General features: G+C 39.3%; 1 protein-coding gene across 1 annotated transcript in view; it reads right to left on the bottom strand.

Moving 5' to 3' along the window:
- Positions 1-230: 230 nt before the first annotated feature.
- LOC122838402 (importin-13-like) overlaps positions 231-14,673 on the bottom strand; it is a 29,892-nt gene continuing 15,449 nt past the window's right edge. The window contains exons 12-23 of the mRNA XM_044129030.1: positions 14,100-14,126; positions 13,811-13,945; positions 11,840-11,992; positions 11,441-11,521; positions 11,226-11,363; positions 10,008-10,104; positions 7,146-7,198; positions 4,237-4,303; positions 4,025-4,083; positions 3,852-3,941; positions 2,271-2,452; positions 231-2,140 (exon numbers count right to left, since the gene is read on the bottom strand). Of these exons, the coding sequence (XP_043984965.1) occupies positions 2,044-2,140; positions 2,271-2,452; positions 3,852-3,941; positions 4,025-4,083; positions 4,237-4,303; positions 7,146-7,198; positions 10,008-10,104; positions 11,226-11,363; positions 11,441-11,521; positions 11,840-11,992; positions 13,811-13,945; positions 14,100-14,126 (1,179 nt within the window). The 3' untranslated portion in view covers positions 231-2,043. The remainder of the gene's footprint in view (positions 2,141-2,270; positions 2,453-3,851; positions 3,942-4,024; positions 4,084-4,236; positions 4,304-7,145; positions 7,199-10,007; positions 10,105-11,225; positions 11,364-11,440; positions 11,522-11,839; positions 11,993-13,810; positions 13,946-14,099; positions 14,127-14,673) is intronic.

Here is a 14,673-nt window from a genome sequence, read left to right as displayed (position 1 = left end):
ATTTGTCCTCATGCAAAATAATGTTCTTAAATCTGAGCCAGCATCTAGAAAAACAACATCTTTGACAGAAGTGCTGATAGGAGAAAAATAAAAACACCCACAACCGTTAGACATCAATAGCTGCAGTCTCAGATATATTTAATAAATTAAAGCCAAGGTACAAAAAGACCACTGTACATTTAATTCCTTCCACCCCTCATCCGCCTACAACTCTAGTCTGTGATAAACACCGCTCCTTCTCTCACTTTAGACTAAGAGCATAAAACAAACCAGGGATCAGTGTTGAACAGCAAGACGTTCATTGTAGTTATAGAACTAAAGCGAAGCGGCTTGGATCAAAAGTGATTCCTGTCTTGGGTCTCTGTCTTCGTCCACTGTTGCCCCCTCCCAAAATCCCCCTTCCACCCCTAAACACATACATGCTACATGTCTGCAGGCACCTCGGATAAGACAGAAGGATTATACTGAGATAAAAGTTTTATCAGAGATCACAAGGTACGTTTAGATGCCGAGTGCTGCTGATTCACAAAGACAGTTTTAATTTACAGCCGTAGCGTCACAGGCGTAAAGGATGAGCACAGAATGTCGGCGTGAGGAAACTCTCTCCATCGGGCAATCTTACGTCGTGGTGCTCTGACCCTTCCCAATCCCCTCCAAGGCAGTGACCCAGAGGATTCTGGGCAGCTTGAACGCAAGCGTTTGTTAATAGAAGTGCTCGGTGAGAATGACATGGATGGACGAGTCTGGTTTGACAAAAAGGCAATGAGAGTTCAAGGAGTGTTAGATGCTCCAGGTCAGTCTTTCTGAAGAGGGTTGCCTGAGTGAGCGAGGCTTGAAGGACAAAACGAGCTCTTTGAATACCAGCCGAAAAGAAAACAATGCTTTTGTACCATAGGTCCAATATAAGTGCACAGAACAATTGAGTAAGGGGGGGGGATAAGGAATATATATGTGCAAACCTCTCGTACATACAGATACAATCACACCCGTACACTCAAATACACAAGTGTTCAGCAGTAACTGTTAATATGCACAACTCGGGTTATTATTTTTGCACAATTACAGTGACTAAGGAGCCCACTGTCAGAAATGCCTAGTTTCCTTCTTAGCAGCTTCCATCATGGCGCTGGTTACCGGGATACGGTTTCCCTCCTGCCATTGTTCTCAGCAGTCCTGCTTTACCTCATGGTAAAGAGCGAGACTGCAGTAGGACTGGGTAGGATGACACGTACACGAGGTACAGCCCCTAATAAAGAGGGCTTGATGAATTATTTGACTGTATAAAGTCCAAATATTGTGGTTTTCAATCTACCTTTCTCTACCGACACCCTAGAAAAGGCCTTTTAAGAAATAGAAAAATAAAATCACAAAACAATTAATATAATTTGACTAACGCAGAGACCACAGGGCGGGCCGTGAGCTGGAGCAAATATTGGGTTAACTTCCTGCAGAACCCCCCACCCCCCAAAACAATGCACCTTTGTGTCCCATTAGCAGCAGCAGGACTGAAACCACCTACTTGTATTTACATATACATTTATATAATTACCTTGGTTTACTTTGAAAAATAATGTCAAGTAGCTACGTACGATACCACTACCATTTCATATAGATGCTAATTACCAGGAAACAAACCTAGGGAACCACAGGAAGAGCTAGAAAGGCAGAACAAGCCAGAGATAGGAGGCGACGTTAGGCAGCATGCTGGGTGTGCTGCTCAAAATCCTTCCAATGAAATGACCTTTAAAAAGGAGAAAAGAGAGGAGGAAGAGGCAATCAATCTTTTAACAGTGAAAGAATCAATGCAGCAAGGAGGAGGCTCTCTCTGAGGCCTGCTGGGAGTTGGAGTTTTGTTCGCTTATCCGACGGCAGCTCTGTGCTGGAACGGGGCTCCGTGTCTTTGTCCTGCGGCTGGATGGATTATCGTTACAATCGTTTCTCGATGTCTTTATGGGCTTGAAGAGAACTTTGTTGCTGTGGGCATCTGGGTATTTGCACTGAGGACGAAGGTTACGATTAGCTGGGAGCTGGTGGGGCAGTGCTTCAGTATTCAGCAGCGTACTCTGTGCCGTGCAGACCTCTGCACAGCAGTGTAAACTCTTTCACCATGTCCTTTACTCTTCTCTTGTTTACTCGCTCTCTGCGTTGCAAAAGAAAGAGAGAGAGAGAGAGAGAAAAGGAGCAAATCACTGAGCATAGGTAATTTACAATGTTGCCCAACCCTCGGACTTCATCTTGTAATCGTGTAAATAACCTTCCAGGTTTGATACCTGAGGATCTGCTGGGAGAAGTTGTCCTTTTGCTCGGTGGTGACGCGTGACGACGGGAAGCCCGGAGGCTGCAGTGCTTCTTTCAGCCACACGGCGAGCAGCGAGAAGCAGTGCTTGTTGAGGTTGAACAACACTTCAGCAAACTGGTCCATCAGACTCCGGGATGCTCCGCCCCCGATGCCCTGCAGAGAAACAAGGAAATACTTTACTACTCTGGACGTACCAACAGCAGTGAAACCTACAGAACTTCTCTACATGTCGTCATGTAGAACAGTGCACAATCTGCAGCGTATTTTGTGTGACAAAGACAAATTGATACATAATTTGAAACCTAGTATTTTATACTGTGCAAACAAAAATCTTGTGGGAGAAAATCCTCGCCACAGTATAATGCTGCCACTACTTTCTTTTACATTGTGGAATGTGTGTTTTGTTTTATTTTGTAAATACTCTCCATTTTCAGATAAACAAGTGAGCAAAGCTATGTGAGATGTTCAGATTTGGGGATGTTGTTTTAATAACACAGCTTTAAACTTTACATGTGTTAGAATAATTATGTTTCGTTATCATTCTTACATTTGCAGTTTTACTAGTTTTGTTTTTCTTTATAGGTTTAGTATTCACAGCCCAGAGAGGAGGAATTTGTTAAACCGTGTGAAAGATGAAACTTGCTTTTTCCCTAAACCTTGAAGCTGCAGTTGCTTCTTATCTTGGGATACTTTCTAAATGGCCTGTGTGTAGAATGTTAGTTTCTGTATTCTTTCCTTTCTTTTTCTATCCAGAATAACCCTCCTTCCACGTTACATTCCCGCTCTGTTTTGTAATAAAAGACCAGTTCTGATGCAGAGAGTCAGAACGCACAGTAAACACTTTGGAGAAGTGGTTTGCTATGTTTTCTCCTTTTGCAAAAGACTTGATTGAAAACTAAAACGTTGTCTGTGGTTGTCTTTTATGAAGGTTTGAAAAATACCTATCAACATGTGTTCTCTAAAAGATAAGCTGGATTCATAGAGATTAAATTACTCAAACATGGACTGCTTACTAACATTGTGGCCTCATTCAGTTGCACTTTGCTTAACCATTTATGTAACGGCATCAAGTTAAAGGGGGCACAATTACATTAGTAATTGAATAAACTATCAATTTTTTGGATAGAAAATTGGCACATTATGCAGATTTTTTATTTAAGCACTTAAGCCTTGTTTATACAAAATTTGCTCTGGGTACAACATATGTAAAGATATATATATATATATATATATATATATATATATATTTTATTTTTTTTTGTACAGTTTTTAGCTTAATTATCTCTCTAAGAATGTTGTTGTTTCAATAAATGGCCTTTTTTAAAGTCATTATACTTATTCGCTGACTAAATTAGCTTTTGTCATTTCAATAATCACTTCATCGTGATTAAATGTTTCAGCCCTAGTCAAATATGCACCATAATTTCTAAATATTAATTTCATAACCATTCAGAAGAGAAAACAAAAATATGTATTATTTTCCATCATTGCTAACAGAGATACCACAGCATGATGCTGTATAACTAAAGTGAGAAGTAATGCAGCTTCTCACCTCCAGCACAGCTTGGACCAACAGCTTGCCGTCCTCCTGCACCACCCTGGCTAACGGAGGGACGTCTGAGCAGTGCGGCAGCAGTTCAGTCTAGCAGAACCAAACAGTCGTCAAACTTTAGGCATTCGCAATAGTTTTCTGTTCCTGCAGCATGTGTGTGTCCGTGTGCTTACAAAGAACAGACATGTCGACTTGACCGTCGGGGCCTCGGGAAATTTGAGTGACAGGATTCCTGAAGTTGGGAGAGAGGAGAGAGGAGCCGCTGAAGACCGCTGTCAAACGCGAACAGTTTGTACTGACAGGAACACGGCTGGCTGGCTGGAAAGCCAAGCACGTCTCTGCACAGGGGGCAGGTGCTGCCTGTGAGAGACTCGCGCTCACTTACCACAGTGGAACACCGCTTTCACGTCAAGACTCTCTGACAAGAACAAGTCGGGCTTCCGTTTGAGGGCCTACGAGATAAAAGCAGGTCACATTACGTTTCTGCGGGGCCGACCCGTCCGCTACTGCTTCACCACATTCCACTGCATAAGCTCCTTCAAAAGTACGGCTAACAAACAAACACCCGCCAAGCCTGGTAGCCGGATCTGACGGCAACAGAGGACCAGATCTGCCTACCAGGCTACAGTGCTCTCTCCATCTGTTTGCGAAGAAATTTATCCAAACTCATCCAGAGATCCTCCAATGCAGAACTGATGCAGATATAACAAACAAATTGCAAAAAATCAAACTTTGAAATCATTTGAAACTTAAGTCAAAACTAAAGGCAATGGTGGGATTTGGCTTTGATTCTTCAAACTCAATTGCATCTTCCTTGTTTTTGGTTGACTGGACAGAATATGCAACAGAAGTGTGTAATAAGTAATTAACATGTGCAGATAAAGAGAAAGACAACTCATCTCATAATAATGAACTTATTCAGGATGGAGGAGAGGAGAGAGGGAGAGAGGGAGAGGGAGAAAAGGTCAGATCTATCCAAAGATAGAAAACAAAGGAAGAATGAAGACAAAAGACAAAATATAAAAACGAGAGAGCCATCAGCCAATTTGTTGGAGCAGATTAATATTAGCTGAATATTAATTCATTTAGGCGTTGATTGGCTCTGGGCTGGAATGACTTCAGAGGGGGACTGGGCTCAGAAACTAACCAGTCACCTGGTTACTCACCGAAATACGACTAAGGTGTTGATGTTTTTAAAAACCTAACGTGTAACGATCCAGATTGGCTGTTTTAAATCGCACATTTTTCATGCTAAATATTTGTCTAATTTTATTCAGGGAATGTAACGAAAGGATTCCTAAACTCTCAGTTATTTAAAAAGGCAGTCAACGTTTTAGTCGTACCAGATCTTACTGTTGGAAGACCTTTTAATGTTCAGGCAAGAACTTTATTCTTAAAGGACAGAAAAAAGTAGCGCTCCCCCTCCCCCACCTGTTGCTTCACACTGATTGTCAGCTGGCTGAAAGAGGCTAAATTCAGTCTCCTTTGCTTACATAAAGACACATTTAACAGTTTTGGAAACGTTTCCAGTCAAGGAAAAACACTGTCAGGACTAAACGAATGCCATTGTCCTACTACCAATAATGTAGCACAGTTGGCAATATGAGATTTCCCACGGCCTGGTTACCTTGACGAAAAATAACAGCATCGTGAATATGATGGGAAAAGGTGTGATGGAAATCACATTCTTCCATTTAAATCAGGTCACGTCTTGTCAGCTTTAAGACGGCATCACCTTTATGAGAGCAGTCTTCTTTAGTTTTCACTCATCTTCGTGTTTTAGCAAGTAGAAACATTTCAAAGCTGACAAATTCATAGTTGCTTTTTTTTCTTTTAGCCAGCTGACCAGCAGTCCACAGCAACATGTGTGGGAGGGGCAGTGAACATCCTGGTCACTTCAGCACCTTATTAGAAGGACTTTAAATCAAATGGTGTGACAGAAACTTTGAGTAGCTTTGAAGGTGGGTGTTTACATTTTTGTTTTCTCTATTAAATGGAAACCACAAGACTGATAAAAGATGTTATAATTGATATTATTATAAATACAAAAGTCAAATTTGGTGCCTTATTTTAGCTGCCTTATGAACAGCTGTTGCTTTTCTGATTAACAGCAATTTGATTCTGTTGTATATTTCTATGTTAATACCATGATACGACCAATAAATTAGCATTTAAATGGGAAGGTAATTAATTTCAGTTATTAATTTCTTAAAGTTTACCTCACAATTATAAAATAATTACTCAATAAGTCAGATATTCCCCGTGTTTATTTCTGTTAAGTTTGGTTATTGGGCTTACGGCTAATGAAAACCCAAAATTCAGTTTCTTGGAAAATGTAAAAGAAAAAAGAAAGAGAAAAAACAAAAAAATGAGCTTTAATAAAGAAATATTTTTATATAAGATAATAATAATAAAACAACGGAGAAGTTGAGCAGACAGTAGTCAAGCAGACAGCTACTGACATTCTCCATAAGATGGATAAGCTGCAGCAGGTCGCTGCTGAAGAAGGTGTTTGTTCACATGTTGCTCTATTCCAGCATTTTCATAGGAAGACAAGTGGAAGTTTGGTGAAATAAAACTCATTCCTGAGCTTGGATCCTCCACACAAACGTTCAGTTAAGCAAAAAAAAAATTTCACACCCCAAGAAAATTAATGTAGACTAAAGTAATCTTTCAATTTTACCAAAATGTGTCTTTTAACTGAATGGATTCTTGACATTTTAGGGCCTAAGTCTTAAACTGTTGTTTGCACTATTCAGATCTTTTTGAGAAACTGAATTTTGTTCATCACAGCCATCGCAATTAATCGGCAAAATTAACAGAAATAAAAATCTCTGCGTCTTTAAATCTATGTATCTACACAGGATTTAATTTTTGAACTGAATGAATTATATTTCAGTTTATTGAAAAACACTAGTATTTTACATCACGCTCAAACCATCACAGTCTAAACAGCGTATGCAGTCTAAGAGAGCATCCTGCATCCATCAGTGGTTTCTGCAGGTAAAACTAAATCTCAACATGAACAGAGATTTGTGTTTGAGTGGTGAGGCGACTGCTCGGGTCTAAAAGGATTCGAGGAGAGACAAATGTCCCTTTTGCAAACAGTTCCCTCGAGTGTTTCATTCCACTGCCTCGCCTTTGTGATGGGACACCTTAAGGCCCAGTAACAAAACACAGCAAGAGCTACAGAGAGGAAGAGAGGAAGAAAGAAAAACAGCTAGAAGTCAGAGAGAGAAGGAAAGAAAGGGAGAGAAACCCAAAGTGAATGAAATAAGAAACCAAAAAACACACCTGAGCTTGGAGTTGCATAAATGAATCAACAATATCAGGATGATCCCTGGGTCCTATAATATAATAAAGATGAAACTTAAGAAATCATAAGAGAGAATAAGAATAATATACAAACAGCAACTTAATAGATTCAACAGTCATGTGGAAATAAAAAGAGAACCAAAAAATATTTCATTGAAATAATTTACATGTGAGTAAGGAACAGAGGGGGCGATAGGGGTGGGTGGGGGACATATGAAGCTTTGGCAGAGTCTTGGAAGAAGAGACCAACCAAAAACAAATAACAGGCAGAAGACAAACACATGGGTCTGCTTGGAGGGAAACCAAAAGAGAGAGAAAAGGAAGAAACATAAGAAGCAAAGGTGGGTTTGGAGTGGGTACCCAGAAGGCACCTCTGTTACTGCTACAGGCTGAGGAAGAAGGGCTACCGAACCTGAATGCACCCTCCTTCCCATAATGCACCAGCAGCAGCATTGAGATCAGATTAAAAGCAACACATTTCCTCCAAAGATCCCTTTGGCTTTTAAACTGAACCTGCTGTCCTACTATTCAATAATACATTATTACCTCCATTGTGCTGGACACAAACTACCAGACTTTGACGTGTGCCATTTGGAAAAAATTACAATTACAATTACATTAGGACAAAAATCTTCTTGAGCCGTCATTTCAGAGTCTACAGAAAAATTTATGTTTTCTTTTTTTTTTTTTCAAAATAATAATTCAGATGAGTTAGAAGTGATGAGAAAAACATGTGTCTGTAGTGAGCCTGTTCCCAGACTCCAAACAGGCCTACTGAAAAACCCTTCAGCCCTCATCCACATCACACAAACTTTAGAGATGATACGGCACCCTCCATAATTATTGGTACCCCTGGAAAAGATGTTGAAGAGGCCTAAAATATAACATTTCAATGCAATGACATAATCTCACTCTGAAAACTTCCATTAAAAAAATGCTTTTCTGCTATTTGAGTAGATTTGTTCGATGAAAGACAATAAAATTAGGACTTTTAATGACACTGCTGTTAGGATAATGTGCTTTCCATTAAAGAGCTTATTTGTTCTGTTTTGTTTAGTTTATGTTGTGAAGAGCCCACAAAATACGTCGCAGAATGATAAAGTTGATTTGTTTTTAATCAAGACAGACAAATCTCTATTGATCATTATAAATCAGCAAATGGCAGCAAAAAATAGACACTCTCTGTCTTTTCTTAATCAACAATAATAGAAATCAGTGAAAACTTTGATACAGTTTTTTATTTGATGTTTGTGGAACCTCACTGGTACCAGCTCTGAGAAGTTGCAGTTTTCTAAATTTTTCAATGTGAAATTATGCAGCTGCAAAAAAAAAAAAAAAACAGAAAAAAGAATGTATTTTAGGTTTTTTCAACATCTCTACCTGGTGTGTCAGTGATTTAGAAGAGTTTTGCACAGGGCTTATTCAGAGAGCCTCTTGTCCAAGAACAGGCGTGGCAGCGGACATGCTCCCTGCTGGCCTGCTGAATAAGCCACTGGTCCCCTGCTCTGGGACTGTACTCTGTTTTAATATTATTGTGTACTGCAAAATCCTGCTCAGAGGGTAAAACAAAACAAAAAAATCACTTAAAATGCAGGAGAGGCAGCCATTACTCAACCAGTCAAAGCAAGAGAAGAGGGGAGAAAAGGGACTACACAGAGAGCAGAGACATCAGCCGCACCTGATACAAATAGTCTAGAGAATTTTAGAAAAATAAAAAGGATCAATCTCTTGATCCCTAAATGACATTCAGTAAAGATAAAAAAAAATACAAAAACATTTGAAAGACCTGGCCTTAATCTGTAAATATAAAAAATAAATAACAAATGGAAGGGCAAAATTAAGCAGAGATTAGACAAACAGAAAACGTGATAACATGTTGACTTCATGTGTTTACAGCAAATCATAAGTCGAAAAATGATTTAAACAACAGTAAGGGCAAAAAATGGTCTGCATTGATGAAGTCTTCCTTGTAGGGTTGAGTCGGGCTTTTGTTTGGGGTTAATTTTGTTCCTGTACTTAATGCTCACAGGTAGAGAAAAAGTAGTGCCTGAAAGTTGCCGACAGTGATGTTTGCACTTTTTTCCTTAATGGCTGCCATTGGTAGTTTTTAATTATGTTGTCCCAATTTACAGAGAAACTATTAAAGCTGCGAAAGGGATGGACACATTGATGCAAAACATTTGGCCACTAAATATCTTTCAGGTTCTACATTTACACCCATGAGCCATCGGTAAAGAGAAGGCTGGCTTTTGAGTAAGTAATAAAAAAAGTTAAGTCTACTGACATTTATGCGAGTGAGGAAATTCATGGACTGAAACAGACAAACTGTTTTCTTTTTAATGGAATCAAACACCACCTTTTGAAAATGTGAAAAGCTGACAAGATTTATGTTTGTAGTCTGTAATGTAGTGACAAGAGTCAGGTATTTCTGGCAGATGAATGTTATTCACGGATTTGCTTTGGCTAAATTGAAATGGCCTCCTTGTTCCTCTGCTTTCATATATTAGCAGCTTCAAGACATCACCCACTTGAACAAATAATACTTATTATTACAGGGGAAAAAAACATCCAGTATTTGGAAGGGGTTGCTCTGTCTTCTAAAAACACCAAAAGGACAGAAAACACTGCAGTTCTTCAAACATTTACAAGCAAACATTAAAAAGTCCAACTTTTGTTAGCATATTCGGAAGATGAATAACTTTAATGAAAAATTTTGTTTACGCCAAACACAAAACAAATTTATGTTTTAGTAATAAATTTGTCCTGATCTGAACATCCATCGTTCACCTGAACAGAAACTGTTTAAGAGTCCTGAAACTCCCACCTCTGTTGGACCCCTACCTTGCTGGAAGATGGACAGTGTTACCGAGGTAACCAGCTCAAACAGAGCCTTGATTGGTGGGAAGTGGTCTGTCTCGCTGGCGAAGATATGCACCATCTGAAATGAGCAATTCAGCAAGTCAGACGGCAGCTAAAACAACAAATGTAAGGCTGCAGCTTTACACACATTACACCATCCAGATTACATTCACATCCAGCTTTTATGTATCAATAAATTTACTGATAAAGGTGTCCAGTTAGAGTTCAAAGCAGGAATCTATGGACTTTTTTATTTTAGTACAAGAACACAAAAAAAAAGTCTTATGAAGCATGACAAAGGGAATGAGCAGCAAATGGTCTTCTCTGCAAAATGTCTTAAAAGCTACATAGGAGTGAAACAAACTGATTAATTGAAGGACATTGAGACTTTCAGCTTCTTCCGTTCACTGCTGCTATGTTTAACACAACTGTGACCAGTATGCTCTTCTGAACCGGAGTTGAAAAAAAATCTTCCAGAATTTTAGTTCTCGAAGTTATTATTTTTGCTCCAAATGCCCATTCTCCACTGAGACGAATTAAAGATAAACTGTCCAATGACAGAGCAACTTTGAAAACATGGGTTGGTCACCAGCCTGTTATTTCCTGACCTCTTTCTCCTCTCACTTTTTTTCTGCAGCTTCCTTGTATATGTTTTCTAACATATTTCTCACTTTCAGACACTGAGATGAATACAACCACCATGAGCTTCAAACCTACAAAACAACAGCAAAGGTAAAACTGCACAATTTGTGGAAGAAATGTATAGATGTCACATTTCCTCCAAAGTAAGCAACTTGAGTGAACTTGCATCCCCAAGCTTTAATAGACATACTAGGATTAAATCTGACATATCCAATGCCTTAATCTTTAAACATAACAATAGGTCTCATACCAACAAAAATAGCTGCCAATGCTGTGTGACTAATGTGAGCAATTTCTTACAAAACAAATGTCTTATGAAATAATTTGTACTAAATGTTTCACTTTTTGACCTCTTTGATGAACAACAATCAGAAAGATTTTTTAAACTCTTAACGCATAACAACAATTTCATTTATAGTTATGAGTCATACTCAAGATGTTTTAAAAACAGAATAATTTTTCACTAATGGGCAGCTTTTTGGCTCACACAATTCCTTTTCTAAATTCTCTTGATGCGACTGCAAGTTTGTGCTTTTTGTTTTTGAGTCGACTGAATACCTGTCGTGTCAGGTCAAGAGCTGATGCCTGGGGAATTGTACTGTACATCTGGCCAAGCATCTCACTTAGCTGAGACACCATGGGGGCAAAGTCATGCAGGAGGGTCTTCACAGATTTCTCGAAGATGGCACACACCGCCTGTGAAACATCAAAGACTGAGATGTGTGGGCCGCGGACACAGAGGTGACGGGACTCGGCTCGGCGTGTCTACGTACCTCCACAACCTGCGAGTCATTCAGCCACTTGCTCAGAACCTTTTGTATGAGGGCAAAAACCTGCTGCAAAACGACCACCACCTAAAAGCACAGGAAAGAATGTGGAGAGAACACAGTCACTGAAAAAGTAAAGAAAAATGGCAACTAACAGGAAAACAGTCTCTAACATTTGTACTAAATAGGTCAGCAGCAGAATTACAATCACTGAAGTTGATGTTTTAGGGAAAGAAAATCATATTGTCCCAAGAATTATGTGGCTTTAAAATCTCAAATACTGTCATGTACCTTTGAGTGATGCATTCACTAGGCTATCAGACATCTTTACACTCAGTTTGTCAGTGACTGTCCTCCTAAACTACTAACTGACTATGGATCTGGTTATGGTGTGTAGTGACAGACCGGATTTGGTCCTGGAGGGGGAGGGGTTGCTTTGACAGGTGGTGCAGAGCCGTCAGCCGACTCATCGTCCTGCTTGCTGATGTCGAGGGTTGTGAACAGGTTGGACAGCAGCCCCAGGATGTGAATGATTGCCAGCTTATTGGAGGGATTAGGCTGGAGGGGGAAAAAACAACAAAAAAGAAAGACAATTTAACTCCAACAAGGATTTTTCTTCCACTTGTTCCAATGTTCATTCTGTGCCTCAGTGAAAAAGACTGTAGGAATAAGAGTTATCTGTTTATACAATGCGTAGAAACATTTTGCTAAGAGGAAGAACGGCATTATTACATTTATATAATTCAGCTTTCAGAAATTAGCACCTTAAATTATTTGGGGGTTTTTTGTTTATTAAATCCTGTGTAAATCAGTCAGTTTTATAGTGTTCTTGTTTTTATTTAAAAGTTAAGAAGAGCAAATTCAACAACAAGAAATTAGAAAAAACACATTTATGTCAAAAGTTAAAAAGTAACTTCTCATCCCACGATGCAGCATTTATGTAGTTAGAGGAAAGAAGAAGGAGGAGGCTCTTTCTACACCAGAGCTCTGTTGAAAGACTAGCACCACAGCTGCCATATTTTATTTTCAGTGTGTCAAGCTCTGATTTGTGAAATTTCCTCTGTGGAAACTCATGTGGTTCTGGGCATCATCACAGCAACTTGTGTGTGCAGCTCGGCAGCAACAAAACATTAAAACGATGCACAGTCACAATAAATGCTCATTTCAATATTGTGATGGTTAATATTTAAGTGCACTTGATGCTAAATATGTTCAGTTTGTAGAATAAGCTGTCACTGATTCTGCCAATGTTCAACAGACTGAGCAGCAAACAAAACTTGGAGAACCTCTCCTACCCGATGTGGCTGTTCAGATGCATTATGGGATTAGATACTCATACGGTTAGAATCCATAAAAATAAAACCTTATGACCTGACATAAAGCTGTAAAGCAGCAGGGTCAAATAACAGACCTTGAGCTTCACGTGTCGGCCTATTTCTAACTGACTGCTGAACAATCACGGCTTCAACAGGGCTAAATCAGTGTCTCCATGGAGACATAACACAGCCAACAATCAAACAACACACCTGCCACACCCACTGATTATAACACCTCCTAGTATTCTTCAGATTTTGACTAATGCCTCTCTGTATAACGGTCTGTCTAGAAAATTCAAATTATGTGATCTTATTGAGCTCAGAGACTCATCCAAGGGAATCGATCGTTTTCCTTTTTTGGTCAACGCCTTCAGACGTTGTGCTCTTTTACCCTTGACGTAATGGAAGCCGGAGGTCTCCCCACTAGGTGCCAGTATTTGGCCGGCTCCAGACAGACAGAGCACCTGACTGCTTCAGCTGACGTAATGTCATGACAACATGAAGCTCGGCAAAGACAATATGAAGGGGAGAAAGTTAGGATGGATCAGACAGCATGTTATTATAGAACAAAGAAACAAAAAGAAATAAAACAACCTATCGCCCAAAAAGACGTAAGAAGAAAATCTTTTACACAAAAAGAAAATAAACAAATTTTAGGTGCTCCTTATTTATACAATCCAGCATGATTGTTTCTAATATATAAAGATATTCAAGTTGATTCTAATTCCATTTCTGAACGACTGCATGTTGCACGCACAAAGGCCTGACCTACTGTAAGTGCATTTCTGGGGATGGTTTTACTAATACATTTATTTCATTTAAGAGTCAGTGCTTGCATGAGTCAGAGAAGGTATGTCTTTGGTGATCCAACATGAGTCACTTGCCAAAGGTGCAGGGTCAAACCCAATCTGGTCCTGCAGCGAGTCGCTCCACTGCAGTGACACCACGCAGTCACAAAGCCTGTCCCTTTTGGCCAGAGTCCATCTGTGCATGCTGTCTCTCTGCGTGTGCAAACGCGAATGCGTGTGAGTGTGTTGTTTTGCATTGGGTGTGAACTGACCGTCTCATCAGCTAGCTTCTCTAGCTGCTGAATGTAGGGGGTGATGAGGGAATGAAGGTTTCTCAAGATGTCCTCCACAGGCAGAGCGGAAAGCAGGAATCCCAGAGCTTGCATCAGCCACATGCACTGACTGGTCTGTGTGAAGAGACCGTTTATGCAAACAATAAGCTTTCAGTTAATAATATGTTTACAAGAAAAACTGCAAACATGTTTTAGAGAGCAGAGTCTTTCATGGTATTTGAAGTTTAAATATCTGTGAAATGCACAAAAAAAAAACGGAGATACAAACCTTGTGGATCTGTTTTATAAGCACCTCCTTCAGGGACAAAAAGAGACAAAAAGAGCGAGAGCTCTATTATTCAATAGAAAAAACAAAAAGCAGCTTTAAACAAAACACCACTGGAACTATTTTTAAGCTCAACTGATGTTATTTCTGGAATATAAAAACACCTTGAAGAAGACGTAGTGTAATCACAGATGCACCAATCAGAATATTTTTGATAAGTCTCAGCTTTTATGTCAAACTTTGAACTGCTGGTATTAATTTTGGCAGACTCAAACTTCCAGAGTTACAGTCATAACACATCAGAAGATGGAGTCTGATGAAGCTCATTGGTCAGATTAAAATTACCTTTAAAAATAACTTTTGATCATGTATTACTTTTCATTAAGTCCACATTTCTGTATAAAATGTTTTTTATTGACCTGATTTAATACTTCAGTATTAAATGTCATCTTTTCATTAGCTGTAACCAGAAAGTCATAATTAACAAGAATTAAGGACTGAAAACATCAGTCTGGGTGTAATTAATCTATATAATGTGTTTCACTTAGTGAGTTGAGTAAACCTCTCAATAATATTC

The sequence above is a fragment of the Gambusia affinis genome, linkage group LG10 (genome assembly GCF_019740435.1).
Source record: "Gambusia affinis linkage group LG10, SWU_Gaff_1.0, whole genome shotgun sequence".
NCBI lineage: Eukaryota > Metazoa > Chordata > Actinopteri > Cyprinodontiformes > Poeciliidae > Gambusia > Gambusia affinis.
The sequence above is the reverse complement of the archived record's forward strand: the minus strand, read 5'-3'. Positions and strand labels throughout refer to the sequence as shown.